At 40.0% G+C, this 19,865-nt stretch overlaps 1 protein-coding gene across 3 annotated transcripts in view; it reads left to right on the forward strand.

The window, feature by feature from the left end:
* Positions 1 to 595: 595 nt before the first annotated feature.
* Positions 596 to 19,865, forward strand: part of GABRB3 (gamma-aminobutyric acid type A receptor subunit beta3) — a 127,465-nt gene continuing 108,195 nt past the window's right edge. The window contains exons 1-3 of one of the 3 annotated variants that reach the window (XM_067559982.1): positions 596 to 716; positions 1,176 to 1,267; positions 1,448 to 1,515. In XM_067559982.1, coding sequence (XP_067416083.1) covers positions 637 to 716; positions 1,176 to 1,267; positions 1,448 to 1,515 — 240 coding nt within the window. In that variant the 5' untranslated portion in view covers positions 596 to 636. Of the gene's footprint in view, positions 717 to 1,175; positions 1,268 to 1,447; positions 1,516 to 15,618; positions 15,692 to 15,971; positions 16,088 to 19,865 lie in introns of those variants that run through there. The other 2 variants (XM_067559984.1, XM_067559983.1) reach the window with 2 other exon arrangements.

A 19,865-nucleotide genomic window follows, 5' to 3' on the forward strand; every position in this document is an offset into this window, starting at 1 on the left:
TCAGGCTCAGCCAGACACGGGCGCACTGCGGGGAGGGGGGGGGCTGTTGTCCCCACCGCTCAGCCCGCCGCCCTTGGGGCCCTAGTGAGCGCTGGCCGGCGGGGCCCTGGGTCTCCCCCGGGCAGGGGCAGGGGCAGGGGCGGGACCGGGAGCAGCTCCACGGCACCTGTGGCCGCCTGCCCGGCTGCGGGGCCGGGCCGGCTGCAGCGAGGGATCCCAGGCGGGGGGCGGGGGGTGGCTTTCGGGCTCCCCCCGTGACATGGCAGCCGGCCGGCCGCGCAGAGCTTCCCTTCCCTCGCCCAGTGCTTGAGACCCCCGGCCCCGGCACAGCCCGCTCCCCCCGCCCGCCCAGACCGAGGAGCCCTCCCCGCCGCGGGCGGAGGCAGAGGGGGCGGGAGGCGGGGAGGGGGAGCCAGGCAGCCGGGCTCCGGCGGAGGGGGGCGGGGGGGATCCTCCGGGGCTCGGCACAGCCCGGCGCCGGGGTCTCTGCAGCCCGGCGTGCGGGCGGCTCCCGGGGCCGGGGTGGAGGGGAGGGGAGGGGGGGGACTGTCGCCTTCGCCTCCGCCTCTTCCTCAGCGGCTCTCGGGTCGCAGCGGCGGCGGCGGCTGCTGCGGGGAGGGAGCCCGGAGCGGAGGGATGTGGGGCTTTGGGGGAGGCAGGATCTTCGGGATCTTCTCCGCTCCCGTCCTGGTGGCCGTGGTCTGCTGCGCCCAGAGGTAGGGGCTGCTCCGAGCCAACGCGCCCGGCGGCCGCGGCTGGGTTAAAGGGCTGCGTTTCGGCAGGAAAACAAGCTGATCCTCTCTTCTCTGCCCCTCTCCCCTCTGCTTACCCTCTGCTCGGCTTTCTTCGCACCCCCCACTCCTACCCCCGTCCCTCCTCTGCTCCCCCACTCTCCGCTCCTACCCCCGTCCCTCCTCTGCTCCCCCTCCTCTCCGCTTCTCTCCTACCCCCATCCCTCCTCTTCTCCCCCCTGCTCTCTGCTTCTCTCCTACCCCCGTCCCTCCTCTGCTCCCCCTCCTCTCTGCTTCTCTCCTACCCCCATCCCTCCACTGCTCTCCCCATCTCCCCTGTACTGTTTCCCACTCTCTCTCCCCTGTCCTCTCCCCTTTCTTTTTCTCTTTCTCTTCTTTACCCCCATCGTTCTCCTCCCGCCCCCACTCCCATCTATCCCACAGCGTGAACGATCCGGGCAACATGTCCTTCGTGAAAGAAACTGTGGATAAATTGTTGAAAGGCTACGACATTCGCCTCCGGCCGGATTTTGGAGGTGAGTTGCCCAGTTCAGACGGAGCTGCGGTGTCTGGCTCTCTCCTGTGCCTGCGTGTGTGAGTCTGAGTTTTCAGCTGTCTGTGTGGATGGGAAAGTGTTAGGGGAAAACGTGTTGCCAGCGACTATGTGGGTGATAAGTGATGGGTAGGGGCTGATGGCTTCTCCTCCTCCACCCCAGGGCCTCCTGTGTGCGTCGGGATGAACATAGACATTGCCAGTATCGACATGGTTTCCGAAGTCAACATGGTGAGTACCCAGCTGGTGTCTTCTGAATGTAAATGGCTTGGGTGGGGGTTGTGTTGTTGTGTTTGTTTACCTTGGTTTTTCAGCGGCTGGGGATGTGGTTGGTCCCCAAAGACTAGGCACTGCGGTGTGCCAGTTGGTGCTGTAGTAGGAGCTCCCAGCTCTGGTTGTTGGAGGTTCCAGTCCAATGGAGGAAGGTTGAGTGAGTAGCCGAGCACTTGTAGCCAGAAGCTGCCCTTACACCAATCCACCTGGTGGAAGCGTTTGCGAGCGCCTACCGGACTCATGGAAGAGCTTGGATGCTGCCAGAGGCATGTTTGCAGGCGGGGATAAGTCACAGGTGAAAGTTAGGTACAACTGTTTGGAGCTGCGAATGTGATGCCCCTGGAGAGGTGTTTCGTTTTACGTTTGCCCCTGGAACGTGCCTTTTGTTGATTTGGGAAGCTGTAACACGTTGGCCAGCAGAGTCTGTCATGCCTCAAATGTGCCAAAGGGCAATGTAGGGGCTGCTTTTGGTTCATGGTAGCGGGGATTGTTGCGTGCTGAACCGCCTTGAAATGATTACAGCTCCATGCTAAGGAGCTGTCCCACGTGCTGTAAGAGACGCTCTGTTCCCCACATTCTTCTGTCGCTGACTATGCTTAAGGATGTCACCAAAATGGTATGTGAAGCAGGATTTAAGCTGTCCAAATCATCACCAGGTTAAACTATACACCTCATGTTGCCTGTCACTACTGCACAGTGTTTACCGAATTGCTCAAATGGACTGAAAACAGTATGGAACAAAAATAGCATTTGTTTGCTGAAAATGTCAGTCCATAGCTGATCAATCAACTGCATTTTACTTTACATAATTTCATTTAAATCTAAATGTCTGTTAAAATCATAATAAACTTTTTGTTAATGGAGCCTAAGTCAGTCTCTTGCTTTAAAAGATGCATTTGATTTTAATTTGTTTATTTAATGTGAAAGCTATATTTAGAGGCCACTGGAAGCAAAGGAAAATGCAGATTAGACACTGAATTGCAGATGAAAATATAAATGTAAAAGTCATTTATATCAGGGTTATCCACATTAGCTATAATAAAGATAGTGTTGAAATATTTTGATTATATGCCAAAAATGCTAGAAAGAACAACTTTAAAGATATTTCAGATGAAGTGATTATGTATGTCCAAAGCATTTGGAAGATATTAAACATTATTTAAATTTAAATCTGTCTAATAAATGTTAAATACCAATAGTAATTTTTAGTAGTTAACATAAAATTAACTTTTTCCCTAAAAATATTCTCTGCCACTATAAAACACACACGTTTAGGGTTGCTCCAAATTGCAATTTAGGAGCAATCCACCTGAAATTCAGGTAAGAAAAGTAGTAAAAAATAGAGAAATCAAAAGAACAGTTGATCAAGTAATGCATAAAAACTATTTTACAGTTGGAAGAAATAATTAATGGAGATTTTTATATGCTTTATCTTTTTAAAGCTTTGTTTTGTTGAACAGGAGAAAAATTAATATTCTTTAACCTGACCTTACGTGGTAAACCATAATTAGAGAACGTAATGAGTATTTTAGAGTTTGGGTTTTTTTTGAAAAACTTTAAAAAATTCTCTCCAATTTTTGTTCTTTCTAGAATAATCAGCTCTGTGCTTGGTGTATGAAGAGCTAAAATGTGCCAGGAATATAAGTTATTCTTAAGTATCTAAAACAGCAGTATATTATAAGTACTATGTTTCAGCATCTCAAACTGATTTTGGGAGTCTACCTGATTCATTAAGCAAAAGAATATACAAAGTATCTCATCATTCCCCTAAAGAGGCAACATGGGCGAGTTTATTAAACATGGGACTAGAGTGCAGGAATCTTTGATTCCTATTCCCACATCTGACACTTACTGTACAGTCATGAGCAAATCAATCATCCTCCCAATATCTCAGTTTCTCCCATCTACAAAATCAGGAGAAAAATATTAACCTATTCCACAGGTCTTTTAATTACATTTATGGCATTTTTGGTTTCCCAAACATTTGACAGCGGAACCTCTTCCCCTTCTCCCTTTCAGGAAACTGAAATCAATCACTCCCTTCCCCCCCTCCACCCCCGAAACCCAGCCATGTGGTGTAAAAACTCACACTTCTTGATTTATACATTTTTCACACCCTCCTGGCTAATCTTTCATGCCTCTCCGCATCCCTCTGCACTTGAGAAATGCCAGTGTGGATCTTCTTTAATATACTTCCTTTCCTTTCTTGAATGCTTTTTACATGAACAATGTTATAGTTAAGAATGTTCATATATAAAGTGTATAATTGGCATCCGAGTTTGCACCCATTGAGATGAGTGGGGCAGTTCATACCTCAGAGCTGTTATTTTTGGGTTTCTACAAACTCTCGCAGATGGCTCTGTGTCAGTTATCTGCCACATTTTCAAGATTTTCTCTACGACTTCAACAACTAGAGACTTGGTTTTTTTTAATAAAATGGAAGATAACCCTGTGAGACTAATTGAAAGATCTGTCTGCACCTCTCTGGCTAGTCTGTTGGCTGAACTCCATGGTTTGGAAATTGCATTATGGATTAAATTAATATTTCTACAGCATTTTGTATATGTAAAGTGCTAAATAAGTGATAAGTATCACATAGAGATAGAGAGAGAATGCAATGTGTATTTCCTTAGGCACAAGAGACTTTGGGGGCTAAATTTTGACTTGGTCTATCCACCTGTGCAGCGTGGTAAAGGACAGTAATAACCAACCACCCCATCACCTTATGCCACTGAACAGGCAAATCAAAACTTGGGTCCAGATACAGATACCTGCTTCTACCTTTAGCCCTCAAGACAGGTGCTCGACCCTTCTGACACACCAGCCTGCAGACGAGAGCTGGGGTGATACGTATTGTAATTTTCTGCTGGTCAACAAGTTACTACCCACTCTCCCCCAGTCCCCAGAGGTCAGAGGAAAAAGTAAAGGATTGATTCCTTCACTGCTCTGTTCATAGGACATGTGGCAAAGTCGCAACCTAGCACTTATTTGATTCTCATCCATGGTTAACAAGTGTTTTTTATTCAGGACTTCATAATAAAATATTAACAAGCTAAGATTCTCATAACAGCAATAAATAGTGATTCTAAAAAGAACTGCTATAAATAACATTTTGCTACAAGCACAGTATTAAGTTCTTTTGGGAAAAAAATGGGCAGAAAACCCTTCTGGATCTGATTGCCAGATAACTTATTGCAACCTGAATTTTTAAGGGAAAAAAAGACATTCAGAGTCTTCATTTACAGTGTAGCAAGGTTCAAACAGTGGGGGTAGGGATTTTTTCCTTCACTGTTTGAGGTGACTCTGGACTTGACTGGAATAAACCCTTAGACCTATATTGAGAGGGTAGAGACAGAAAGGAGAGATTCTTTAGATCACTAAACTATAATTTTTGAGATACTAATTTGCAAAAATATGGGACACATTTAGTTTGAAGAATTGAACCAATCTGTTGACCCTTCATGCTGGCTATCAAATTTTAATCTTTGACAAGTACTGTTTCATTTAATTCCAAATAGATAATACTAGTTTTAACCTTTAACCTCATTAACTATTAAAAATCTTGCAGGCATTACTCTCTATAAAATGTGATAACACAGACACTAATTTCTTTAATTTAAACCTTTGTTATCACTTTTTATATAGGTAGCCTGTTAAAATTCATCTCTACATTAAAGATAAAATAACCAGAGGATTAAAATTCTTTGATTTTCTGCATATAAATAAAAAATTACTACAGTGATGTTATTATATTGCCTTGTAGGCAACACCTAATGGGGCTTTCAGTGATATGATGGCGACTCTTTGAAACTAAAATGATAATTTGTATTGTATTCTTTCCTGAATCTCTAGCAAACTAAAAATCATCCCACATAAATCTCTAGTTACTGTAAATGACAGATTCTAAGTTTTAATTAACTTTGTAACATATTGAGGTTTGAAAGGGTAATTCTGTTGACAACTATTAAAAACTTTGATTTAACTACCTGGGTTGGTATTTCAGTTTTTAACACGGAAAATAGGAGGAAATGGCATTTGCCCCCCATTACTTCTGTCTCTTCTTCCTGAATTAAAGATAAGTGGACAGTGCTCTCTGCAAGAGACTGAATTCTATGTGACTACTAGTGGAATAAAGGGTTGAAACTGACGGGACTATCTGAAGAACAAGATAACATTAATCTTGACTAAGGTTGGCATGATATGACCTTTAAACTGTAGCTACTTATGGAACTATTGAAAATTGGTCTGCATCTTCCATAACTGATGGAAAAGATAAACATTCACTCTATTTTTGATGCTGATATACAAAGTCAGATGTGGGGGACTGACATTTAAAATGACTTTAGGATTGCATAGAATCAAAACATTTTTCCTGGAGAAAGTTTTAAATAAACAGCAGTTTATATTTAATTATCTCTTAATGTGAGATTTGCCCTAATCCTGGTCTCCGTCCACTCCCATCCTCTCCACCTCCCTCCATCCCCACCATCACCTTTCCACTCTGATGTCACCATTTGTAACCTTCTACCCATCCCAGTCCTCCTCACTTCCCCTTCTCTTGCTGTGTCTGGAACACACACTGCATCTAAGGTCTCAGTAGTCCATGACCTCCACTTATCTCATTCCCTCCAGCTCCTGGCTTTCACAAAGACGTGGATCTCTTTGTCTGATACTGCCTCTGCAGCTACTCTCCCATGCAAAGGCTACCCTTCTCTCACACTTTCCACCCTGGTTCAGCCCATGGTGGGGGTGTTGGCTTCTCCTCTCTCATTCTGGCCACTTCCAATCTCTCTCTCCCTCCCTCCCTTTCCCACTCTTTATGCTCTTTTGAACAGCTCTGCATCTGATTCTTCTCTCCTCTCTCTTCCCCCCTCACCCCCTTCCCCCCGCTCCATGTAGCAGGCATCTATCATCCACTCAAGACCACCCCATCAGCCTTCCTCTCTGATTTTAACTTCTGGTTCTTTCACATCCTCTTCTCACAATCTCTCATACTTATCTTCTGTGACTTCAGCTTCCATGTAGATGATGCATCAGACCCCTTAGCTGAATGCTTCCCCATCCTCATCTCTTCTTTGTGACCTGGAGCCCTACTTCAATTCTCCCACTCACCAAAAGGCCATTCACTTGACTTGATCTCCAATCTCTCTATTGCTGAGCTCCCTCTCTGTCCATCACATAGTCTCCTTCAACATTGATCATCTACCCCCTCTCTTATCCCTGTCACTTGACCTTTCCATGATTTCCAGGCCGTAAGTGTAAATGACTTCTTACCTGTTCTCAGCCCTCTCTTCCCTATTCTCTCTTACCTTTTTTCCATTGATATGGTTGTTCATTCACTCCAGTCCTCACTCTCCTTCACCCTTGAATTTTCTGTCTCCTCTTTCATTGCAAGATCTGCTCTGCCTATCCCCAGCCCTGGCTTACCCCAATATCCACTTCCTACATTCCTGCTCTTGTGTTGTGTTTTTCTTTCATCTCTAAGCTCGTTGAACATGCAATCATTGTCTGGAGTTCCTCTCCTCCTTGTACTTTACTGAAACTGCTCTAACCAAAGTCTCTAGTGACATCTTTCTTACCAAATCTTAGAACTAATTCTCCATCCTCATCCTCCTTGACTGACAGCTACCTTTTACACAGTTAACTGTGCTTTTCTTCTTAAAATATTGTCTTCCCTTGACTTCCATGACTGTCTCCTTGTTCTCCTCTGAATTCATTCACTGCTCCTTCAGCATGGCCTTTGAAGCATTGGTTCCTAACCTTTTCTCGTTTGCGGACCCCTGTCTGTAGGCCCCTTTGGAAATTTCAAATGGAAGTGCAGACCCCTGTCTGTATATATAGTTGAATTCTTGTCAGTCAGTTTTCAGTCTAATTCTCTTGAAGACCCATTAGACATAGTCTGTGGACCTCCAGGGGTTCACAGACCACAGGTTGAGAACCAGTGCTTTGGAGGATCCTCCTCATCCCCTCTCCATCTTTGGCAGGGATCCACAGGGCTTTGTCTTTGGCCCTCTTCTTCTGCTATACCTTATCTCTGGGTAATCTCATCATAAACACAAATTAAACTACCATCTCTATGCTGATGACTCACAGATCTACCTCACTACTTCAGACCTCTCTTCTTCTGCCCAAACTAAAATTTCAGCCTATTTCTCTGACATCGCCTTGTAGATATCAAGCTGCTAGCTCAAGCTAAATGTGGCTAAAACAGAACTCCTAATCTTGCCCTCCAAAGCTTCACACTAGCTCCTTTTTCTGTCATTGTGGACAACGCCACCATCCTGCCTGTCACTCAAGCATGTAACCCCAGAACATCATCTTCAACTTAGCCTGGATATGAGGACTTAGAGAGAGCGGTCTATGTCTAAATATTGCTGGTACTTTCTCTATAACATATCTAAAATATAGCCTTTCTGATCCATCCACAAAGCTAAAATGTTCATTTAGTGCTCTCATTATTTTGCGTCTCAGTTTCTGAAACATCCTTCTCTTTGACCTTGAAAAATGCAATCTTGCCCCACTCAAATACATTCGGAATGCTGCTACAAAGATCATTTTCCTAGCCTGTTGCTTTGATGATTTCACATCCTTTCTTTGAATTCCTTTACCAGCTTCCCCTTCTCTAGTGCATTAAATATAAGATACTTGTATTCACTTCAAGGCTCTTCATAGACAGTCCCCACCCTACCTGTCATCTGTCATCACAACCAAGCCATCAGTGCCCACTTTTGATCTCCCCAAGAGATCAGTCTCCACTACCCACTTGTTAAATTTTCAAACGAACACCTTCATTCTTTCCCCCGTGTTGCCCTGAATGCTTTGGAGGGCTCTTTGTAAACCTCTGTAAATCCAGAAACCTACCTCATTAAGCACTTTCTAATCCCTCTTCAGAGTCTGCTTTTTGCCATGATGCCTACAAAAAACTTGAATGTTGTTAGGTTGCTACTGTACAGAGACCACGGCCTATCATACTGACCAGTATTTATCTCATTGTTTTCTCCCCTATCTGTCTATATCCATCAGTTGTTTCTTGTCTTGTACTTGGATTATAAGATGTTTGGGGCAGGGACCGTGTTTGTACAGTGCCTAGCACAAAAGGGTCTTTGTCTATGACTGGGGCTTCTAGGTAAACAAACAAATAAATAAATAAATACAACAATAATAATAATAATAATAATAATGTATTCTATATTCTGCATTTAGTATACTTATAGAAATGCTATGGGCAGTAATGGTGTACTGTCTACATCCTATTGATAAATAAGTATATGGTATATAAATTATAATACAATAAGTTTTTAATTTAATATTTTGTGTGTGCATATACAGTAACTGCAATTTGTGCAACTAATCTGCATAGATCAGGCAAGATTTTCAAAGAAGGCTGAGTCTGTGTAGAACTCCCTGAATATTTGCCTGTCTGTGCCCACCTGCATTTGTGTATGCTTTTCCATTCCTATGTTCACAACTTCCCATTTATTTAGATATTTAGATATCTAGCCATTTGTGTGCATGCTTGTGGTAGTTGTATTTGCAATTACAGTAAATACATGTTCAAATAAAAATGGGTAAAAATACACTCATGAGCCTCTGCCCACTGAAACTTTTTCCAACCGTATTAGAGATAATACATAGACTTCTCCCTTTTAGGAACAAAAGATTTAAAGATACTTTTGCTCTGATTTGAATAGCTTAGCTTTTTATCTGTCTTTTTACATTATTTTGCTTTGCTGCATTCTTTTTTTTCCCCCCTGCACTTTTTTTGTTCTATGTGTGATTTTTTTGCTTGCATCTGGCTAATATGGAAAATTAACCAACTATTTACATTTTTTACCAGAGTGTTAGACTCCATCCTGGCCTGACAGTATCAAGAGCCTGTGAAATCTTATATCATGATAATTGCACTGTGTATGGCCTTTAAATAAAATAACTTAGATCCAGACATATAATTTTCAAGCACACAAATATCTACTCTATTTATTTTTAACATATTGAATATATTCTTTTCCAAACAATAGCCAGGTTTTTTTCTATTAGCAAAACACAATTTAAAAAGACAAAATATTTGGAGGATTAAGACAGTGTATTCTGACTTTAGGTTAGTTTTAAAATGTGGCTCAATGCAGATCAGTTGCACAAATTGCAGTTACTGTACATGTGCACACAAAGTATTAAATTAAAAACTTATTCTTGAATTATAATTTATATACCAAATACTTATTTATCAATAGGATGTAGACAATACATCATAACAACCCATATCATTTCTATAGTTACACTAAATACAGACTACATTATTAATTAATTAATTAATAATAATAATAATTTATTTGCTTGTTTTACCTAGAAGCCCCATTTATGGACTAGGACACCTTTGTGGTAGGCTCTGTACAAATATGGTTGTGGTATAACAAGCTGTGGTGAATGAAAGTTGTTGCATTCTGATGACTGTTGAACTATGTGAGATAAATTCCTAATCTGTCTTGTTCTCAGTAAATAGGAGACCACATAAGCAAACCACCATCACAGTTTGGAGCCAGGTTGCCAGTCTTAACTGGTTATGTTTTTCAAGTGATTTTTCTATTGTTTCAAAGGTAGACTCAGAGCCATTGCTAACAGGTGAGCGATAAACGTTATGTATGTTGCAGGCTATAAGGACAAAAGCAGTTCAAATATAGTTTCCCATTATTATGTCATCTGTCTGAACTGTAGGGACCCAGTTATGGAACCCCTGCCCATGTTGTTGAGAACTCACAGGAATAATCTGATTGGTTTCAATGGAAGTACTTGTGTAAGTAAGTACTTGCCAACATGAGCCCAGTTATGTTCAGAAACATTCCTTAATGGCTGTGAATAGGCCTCATCTACTCTAACGGAATGGACTTTGCTAACACCTACCCTCCCCATTGTTGTTCCTTACCCTTGGATGTATATATATACCCCCTATCTGATTTCTATTTCTTGCATCTGACGAAGTGGGTTGCAGCCCACAAAAGCTTATGCCTGCAGAAATTAAATTTGTTAGTCTTTAGAGTGCTACAGGACTCTCGTTATTCCTTAGACCTGATTCAGCTCCCATTGAAGCTAATGGGAATTTCTGCACTGACTTCAGTGGGTGTTGGACTTTGGCCTCTTAGGATATGGGAAGGCAGAATGTCTGTGTGCTGGACCATAAACTTCTCTCTTCTTCAGCGGATAATCTTTGAAAATGATAGCACTCTGACAGAGTAAATTGTCTGTAAAATGCTCTAAATGGTGAAGATTCATAAATAGTTGCACACTCTTTACACCCTGCAGTTTTTCCTAATCCTTAGATGATAGGAATAGGGATAGATCCTTAAATAGATCCTTACTCATGATGATGAGAATTTACTCAAATAAGTCATTCCAGTGAAGTAAATGTCTCTAGTCTTACAAATACTCAATAGTTTGATTAGGGAAGTGCAGTTAAGCCCAAGGAATTTTGGAAAACAGCAGCACCAAAGCATGGTCATTAGTCAGTAAGAATACTCCTTTTCCCAACAATAGTTTGATTAGGGCACCAAAGCAGTGAATACTCCTTTTCCCAACACATTTTATTTTTAATCAGGATTTGATTTTCCAAATAAATTAAATTTCAGATGTGTCAAGTGTAATCCCTGAGAGTTTAATATAATAGGAGGGTTTTTTTTGGGTGGGTGGAGGGGGATTTAGTAATATTTGGTAAACTGGAGGTGTTTTTTAGTCTATCCAGAACAAACCTTTTTTAATCTAAATACGACAGCTCATCCAAAAATGTATAAACAGCTAGGAGAGGAATCAATTAAAAAGGGGAGTTAATTAAATATTTGTAATTGAATTTACCACTTCTGTATACCTATGTAGAATGCAGGGAAAAACATCTATGTAAGCACGTATAACTCATTATTATAAATGTGATTGAACCAATAATTTTAGCAAAATAATTTGTTCTCTCAGCAGTTAGGATCCAGTTGCAGGTTGCTTTGTTATTGTAACCTGCAATACAAATTTATTATTGTGTGAAGGCAGCTGAAACAGCTGTGCTGGGGGCTCTGCATTTACGCTGGGTAATTGGCAGTTCCTTAGCAGGTAATGACTTTCTTTTTCTTGATATTGATCTGAATGTTGAATTTTCATTAGTATATATGCAAAGTCTGTAGTGGAATACTAAATTGTCTTTTTATTGCATTATTACTTAATTCATTTACATTGTGAAAAAATACACTGAAGATACAAAAGAACATAAGGCCTAGGATATATGACTTTTTGCATATATCATTATGAATTTAAACAAATAAGTGACACTTAACAAATTTGGGCTATAGCTAACTCAGGTTCACTTCTCTGGCCTTTTCTATTCTAGCATTTTTCTGCTGTTGCTATAGCACCAGTTAATCTCCAGTTGTGGAAAAACTCCTGTGGGTCAGGCATAGGCAATTTTTATGCCTGTGTTGTCTAGTCCAGAACAACAATGGGAAAAGTGCTGGATAACCACTGTAGATGTACTTTGGGAAGCAAAAATCCCATCTAGCTCCCATCACCTTCTCTCCAAGTGTAGATTAGATGTTCTTCATCATTCACCTTAGTTTGTACTTCAGGCCTGGAACTGTGGGAAACCTGGGAAAAGCCTCAATGAGATTAGAGAATTAGATCCAAGCTAGGGATCTGTGTCACATAGGAATTGGGCGTACATTTTCAACTCCCCTGCCTTTCTCTCCCTATCTCCTCCACATTAATGTAATAACTCTTAGCTGAGAAGTCTTATATATATATTTAGCCTACCTTTATGCAATGGATTCACCATTCCCTAAAAAGCCACATATATAGTCCTTTATGCCCCACAAATATACCATACACAAATAATATAACTATGAAGTTTATTTTAGGGCTTCATTCATGTAGTCATTATCTTGTACAAATTTCTGAACATTAGTGACTTTGCTGGTATGAGTAGTCCCATTGATTATAAGCTACTTGTGTGGGTAAAGTGTATGCAGGACTTATAAAATAGATATTGGGTTTCATCCTGCTGTCAGAAGAACCTGAGTGTTCAGACATCAAAATCTGTGGATCGCCTTTTTTCCATGCTAGTCCTCAGGCATCTTTGGATTCAAAGGATATCCATGCTGGTACCCCTTTGCCCCACCTTGCCATCTGGCTTTTGTATTGTACTGCCTTTCAGAGTACCAGTAGCTTGGAATTCAGTACAAGTAAAGATTAATCAAATAACAGGAGCCAGGGAAATCATAGGAGAACAGCGAGTTCCAGAGGAGAGGAGCAGTAGCTGAGTCTGAATGGAAGCAGATGTCTGTCCTTCGGCACTAGGAGCTGTATGTGTGCATGGGATTTCAGAGATTATCCCTGGACATGGCAGAGAAGTGGGGTGGAGGGTATTTGTGGGGGCATTAGGATGAATAAAGGAAATGTGTTGGAGTGAGGAAATGAATTGTAGGGAAATACTTCCGTTACTGGCTGTATCCTCTTTACCAAAGAAATGGTGTTTCTTGTAGTTTGTAAAAAAATTGGTCGGACCAACCCTGATACAGGATAGCTATTTAAAAATGCTGACTATCTATCTGCAAGATTTTTATGAGCTCATTTAAAATGAAAGACAAGAAAATATCATCATAATAAAGGGATAGTCAGTAAATTAGAAAATGCAGTTGAGTGTTGATCAACTGACCTCTACAGTGGAACCACTTCAGTGGCATACTCATTTATTATTAACCTGACAATAAAGGTTTGCATCAAACAGACAGTGGAGCTGGCTATAAAACAACCACTTTAACATTTTTCCTGGCATACCCATTTGTGTGGTATTAGGATTTGCCTTTTGATTTGCATGCTGGAATTGGAAATCAAGAGATTGCATCAAGTAATCTCCTTATCCATTAGCAAGATGTTTACCTTATCTTTACATTTAAAAAAAAAATCACTTTCAACCTCTAATGAGAAGATCTCTTGCATTTAGCCTTCCTATATAAATAATCCAGCCAAAACCCTGATGATGATGTCCCTTTCCTTCCATTAGTCACATCAAAAAAGCTCATTTATAATCCTGCCTTGTTTTCTTCTAATTTCAACCTAAGATTTTTTTTATGCCATTTTAGCAACATGCTTGCATACAGTCTCCTGATTCTTCAAAATGTTTTCACTGAATAATTGTTGCTCCACTCAGGCAACTGTTCCTTTTAATTTGACTATTGATGCTAACTGAGCAGATCTCTTTAAGACAGAAGTAGTTGTCTAAATGCTTAACCATATATAATTGCTTCTTTCCAAAAAATCCTGAATGGATATATTTTTTTTTTTAAATAGCCAAGGAAGTGTTTGAATCTCTTGTGTTCAACAAATTAGACAGCTGCAATTTTACCTTCCATTCCCTTTCTCCTATCCACTTTTACTGGGCTTTGAAGTAGGAGACTGAATTTCTCATTGTATTTATCCTCTAGTCATTTTCCTCAGGTGGACCAGTGGCAGCATGGGAGTAGTCTAGGCCTGGGTCACCACTCTGTGCACCTTGTAAGTGTCCCCACATGGGCCAAATTGGGAGATAATTGATTAGGACTGCATGATTAACCAGTTAACAAGAGATTCAGCTCCTCAGCTGAGTGCTGTTAAATAGGAGACAGGGAGGGAAAGCAGGGCTTTCTCTCCCCAAACTGTTACAAATGCCAATGATATAGGCATGTAGCAAATGCTGGTGAAGGGAAAATGAGATGTAGTAAATGTAGGGAGAGCATACCTCTGAAAATTGTTTAGAAGGGGTGGTGGTTAAGTGTAATAACTGAGGTGGTAATCACAAAACAAACTAAAAAGATACAAAAGGCAAAAATTGTTAATAATATATCTTATGCAGAAGCTGTAAGAAGACTCTCAAAATATCAGGCAGATAAGAAAGAGAAAATCAGCACAGAAAAGGGGGACTACTGCGATAGCGTCATTCTTTAAAGAATATGATAAACAGCAGATTAATAGGCAGTGAATAAAGGCTTTATGGCATTTATGATTAGAAGTGATATATTGCAGATAACAAACAGGGAAACAAAATCAGAAAAAATGAAAGTTATAGCAAGGGCAGCAGAAAAATACTTGCCTGTTAGCAATCTGTCAATGGACTATATTCATGTGATTTTTGAATGAGGCTAATAGTGAAACATGACTAGTATGGGGATTACAATATTTTGTTGGAATGTGCACAGTTTGATAGCAGATGACCACGAACTAAAAGAAGATATCCTAGAAATTAAAACTAAATCATATATCATATGTATCCAGGAAACATGGTTAGTTTAAAAGCTTGATTTTAAAATTCCCAGGATATTGCCCCTAGGCAAAACCAAAAACTAGCAAGAGGAGGAGACATTTTGCCCTTCATAAGTGAAAGATTAAACTACATAACAGTAGAGAATGAAGAAGTAAGTCAGGAATATAACACTTCTGAGATCCCAGTGCAGAAGAGAAATATTCCTTTAAGGATTTATAATATCTCTAACCCGTGTGGGAAATTAGAAAGCTGAGAGTTACAAGAAATGGTGAAGAATGCTAAAAATATATATATATATATGTGATGACTTCACTAGTCATAATAAAGTGTGGGGAAGTAAGAAAACGGATAAAAATGGTGCATGCTTAGAAAAGTTCATTGAAAACAAAGTAGTAGTTTTAAATGATGGAATCCCAACTAGATTTAATGCAGCAGATGGTAGTTTCTCTAGCTTAGAGCTGGGAATTATAAGAGCAGACATTGTATGTAGATGCAGCTGGGAAATATATAAAGAAGAAGGAATGAGAAGTGATCATTTCCCTATACTTATTACCTTGCACTGAAAAGTAAGGTTGAAAATTACCCACCTGGAATTCTATGCACCTGGGAGCTATTTACAAATAAATTTACTGAATTTGTGAATAATCCTTGTGTGAGTGATGACATCGATAATTTCAATGACAATGTAATAAAGGGATTAATAGAGGCATTTATTATAGCCATACCTAAGATACTGAAGTACCTCAAAACTCTCTTCCATGAGGGAATAAGAAGTGCAAAATAGCAGTTAAAGAAAGGAACAAAGCCTCTACCTAAGAAAAAAATACAATAAATAATGAAGATCTAATGAAGTACAAAAGAAATAAGGTAATAGCGCAAAGAATTTTTTTTTAAAAAAATCAAAGAAAGAGAGTTGGAGGAAGAACTGGGGCTGGATAAACAAAGTTATCAAGACTTCAGAAATATACAGGCAAATTAGAAGAACGAATGGAATTCAGACCCAGAATAGTCACAACTCAGGTCTTATAGGAAGTGACAAAAAATAGTTAGAAGTTCTGATAATGAGAAAGCAGAAGCTTTCTGATTGGTGAGTTAAGGTTGAAACTCAAAATGCCATTTTCCACCAGAATAAAAGACATTTAATTGAATAGGGCCATGAACTTTTATATAGCTGGGATAAACATGAAGATACTATACCAAACAAATGGTTCTGTATACAGGAACTGGAGAAGTCTATTGATATCAGCAAGAATACATCCCCAGGTAAAGATAATCCATGAAACATAATGTTTAAATATCTCTCTGAATGTAATTTGAGGGTTCTCTTGGAATTACATTTATCAGTATATGGGTTAAAGGAGTGACACCATGTACGGTGGAAACATGTACATGGGTGCATTAGACAATTTTTAAGTAAAAGGACCATGCAGGTCAGAGTTGGGAAAGTTATGCTGAATATAGAATGTTAAAAATGATACACCACAAAGAAGTATTATCAGCCTCACCTTATTTAAAATTAGGATAAATGATCTCCCAAAATGAATAAGTGTTGGGTTAGATGTCACTCTATTTGCAGATGATTGTGGGTTAGGAGCAGAAATACTGATGTGGAAGAAAAAAGACTCAACAAAACATTATGAGAGACCTCTGGCTGGGGAGATGCATGGGGTTTCAAGTTCTCCGTTGCTAAAACCAAAGGATTAGTCTTTACAGGAAGAAAAGTTACTAATTAATGTAAACTGTATCTGTATGGAGAACAAATAGATATAGTTAATTACCTAGCAGTAATATCTGATACTAAATTACTTCAGAAAGGTCATATAGACTATGTTAAAGATAAAGGTATGGGGAGGATTAATCTGCATAAAAATCTTGCTGGGACTACGGGGGACGGCAAGGCATATAAGAAAGCACTGCTGGTGGTGTGCAAAGTCTTAATCAGACCAGTTATTGACTATGGCTGGCAAGCTTTTGGGGCAGCATCAGATTCAAAACATAAAAAATTAGATTTAATACAAGCCCTGGAACTATGTAGTGTGTGTGATACATTTATTACAACCGCTATATTCACTACAGATACCTTCTAGTGAAATGCCAGTTACATTATGAATGAAACTATTGGATCTAATTTTCTGGGCCACAGCTAATGGGAGCTGGAATGATGAAAGTACCAGACAAATATATGAAGACTGTTGGGAATTTGATAACCTTAATCTTGTGCTATAGATTGCCTAAGATTCTGCTACGGGTAATTTCAGTAAAAATCAGGAACAAGTCGCAAGCAATAAACAAAACTTCACGGAAACCAATGACCTGTCCCTGACTTTTATTAAATATATCCTAGGGGAGGGAGGACAAACAGAGATGCCAGGGCTTGCAGCTTCTCCAGCCCCACCACTGCTCCTGTGGCAGGGGCTGACTCCTGCTGCTCCAGCTGCAGGGAGGCTGACCCAACCCAGCTGCTGCTCTGGTGGCCCCTGGGCTGGCCGCTGGTCAGCTGTTTGGAGGGCTGATCAGCTGTTCAGGGACTAGATCAGGTATTCAGGGGCTGTTACTCTGTGGCTCCAGGCTTGCTGCCAGTCAGCTGTTGGGCGGCCCTGGGGCTGCTCCAGCCCTGCCCCAGAAGAAGTTCTGGAGGCTCTGGAAAGTCATGGAATCTGTGTCCTCCATGACAGAATCCTATCCTTAAACATGATGTTAGGACTCCAAAGGCCATTTGAGTTAAAGTGTGGATGTTGATGTTGAAAGACTAAGAAAAGCTAAAGAAAGCCAAAACTTTGTCATGGGAAAATTAGTTATGGATGGAAAGTCTCCTGTTCAAATGTGGATTTAGATTGATTTTATAAACTGAAGGGTAAAAAGAAACAGTAGGTATTAAAAATGAAGTGTACCAGTATATAGATGAAAAGTGGAGTCCGTTTTTTCAAATATATACAGATGGGTGGAAAAAAAAATCAGGAAGAGTAGGGCAGCATATTGTATACCAGAACTTAGAATTAGTACATCTAACATAATATGATTGTAGCTGTCATGATAGCCAAACTGGCAGCAATAATGCTAGCATTAAATGAGATCTGGGTTGTATGCCCAACAGCAGTGATCATTCTTCTCAGGCTCAGTCTCACACTTTTTGACTATGAAAAAGGGTATCTCAGTATACAGAAGTGACTTAATCAATGAATTTATATTTCTAATAATGATGATACATATAGCATTGGCTTGGATCCCAGGGCATATCAAGATAAAAAGAACAAAATGGGAAGGGAAAAAAAAGGCAGCTAAAAATGCTGTAAGAAATGAAAGGATTGACCCTTGAGTACAGCGGAATTTAAAAGCCTAGTACAGAAATCTAAGAGAAGAACAGCAAAAACTTTGGATTAATGAAAAAAGAGGAAAAAGATTTTTTTTTAAAAATTGTGCCCTACTGTTGGGGATAGCAACATACTTCAGGGCCTGAATAGGAAAAATGAACTGATTTTATTTAGACAAATAACTGGCCATTGTGGCTTAAAAAGATGTCTTTTTAGAGCAAATAAGAACAAAAATGGACTATGTACTCTAAGGTGGAAGAAAAAAATGATTACCTTTTATTGGTATTTAAGGACTTCGATAAAGAACATGAAAAAGCTTTCTGAGGAATTCAAATGTCTTAAGGCAACAAGAGTTTTGTTGTTATTTAGTAAAAAATATCAGGGAAATCAGGCATTATTAAAAAGATGCTGTTTGATAACATAAAAGACACTGGGCAGAGTGAGACAATATAAATTGCTAAGTATTTAGGCATTATAGTTGGTGGTGTCTATAGACTATTCACTCAAGTCTGCTTCACCACTCAAAATACAAAACAGAAAAGAAAAAGAGAGGTGGGTTGGAAGGAAGGGAAAAAAAAAGCTCAGGAACTCATAGAGGTGAGACCTCTCTTCTCTTCCTGTGTCTAAGGTGCAAGATGAAGTTTGGGAAAAGTTTTATGGTGATGGGACATGAAACCACAAAACAACATTATAAATAAAATACACTGCGGTGAACCTATGTAAGAGTGGGTAAGGGCTGCTTGCAAAAAGAAATCCAGGGTGAGTGAGTATGCCCTGTGACAGGGCCATCTAAAATAAATAAATGTTCTCTTCTGATGATAGTTGTGGAGAAGACAGAAAAAAATATTGCTGACTTAAACTAAGCAGAAACGTAGGTTGCTCTTTATGGACACCCCGTTAGCTATCTATTCTGAGATCTGCAACTGTTTCATGCATAGTGTGTTAATAGAAAAGTCCTAATTATTTTTGCAGTACTGTGTTGATAGAAACTACTAATTGATCACAGAGAGAAGTTACAAAGCTGTCTTGAGCATCGACTGTACAGTATTATCTGTCATTGTCATTGAATTTCCATGTGTCTCAATAAGCACTGTTGGGTTACTGTGGCTTCCTTTGCAATAGTAAAACCAAAGAGGACCTGAAATAGAATGATATGGTAAAATATATAGTTAATGGCCAATCACATCTGGGGAATTAATTAAAGCATAGCAATAACACAGTAACAGTGTTGAAAATTTAGAAGATGGATATAGCTAATTGCTTACAGAGAACACAAAATGAAATTGTTTAGCTTTCAAAGATGAGTGAAATCTTTATACATAATGAAATAATAGGTGTTAAAAGTGGACGAGATGTGATGCTAATGAAGGCAATCAAAGGAGAAATGTCGGTTACTTTCAGTCTGACATTGAATTGCATCTATCGTTATATTTTGTCTTAGGTTCTGTTAAGATTTTCTCTGGTGTTCCTTTCTGCATCTTTCTGCCTTTTGTTCACCAGTCTCCTTTTCATCAGACGAGAACTTTGTTTTTCATCACTTCTTGCAGCGTGACCAACATATTCCCATTCTGTCTTTTTTTCCCATAGTCTTCAAGATGTCCTTCCCCATGGTTGGCTTCCATGGCTCATTGCTCAGCCTTTGGCTTCTACTCATTGTCTGTGTCTTCTTTTCATATCAATGTGTCATGGCTGTCAGTACAAACATGCTAATTTTTCATAAAGCAAAAAGT

Source organism: Emydura macquarii, unplaced genomic scaffold (genome assembly GCF_026122565.2).
Source record: "Emydura macquarii macquarii isolate MOO-44397 ecotype Brisbane River unplaced genomic scaffold, CSIRO-AGI_Emac_v2 contig_2207, whole genome shotgun sequence".
Taxonomy (NCBI): Eukaryota; Metazoa; Chordata; order Testudines; family Chelidae; genus Emydura; species Emydura macquarii.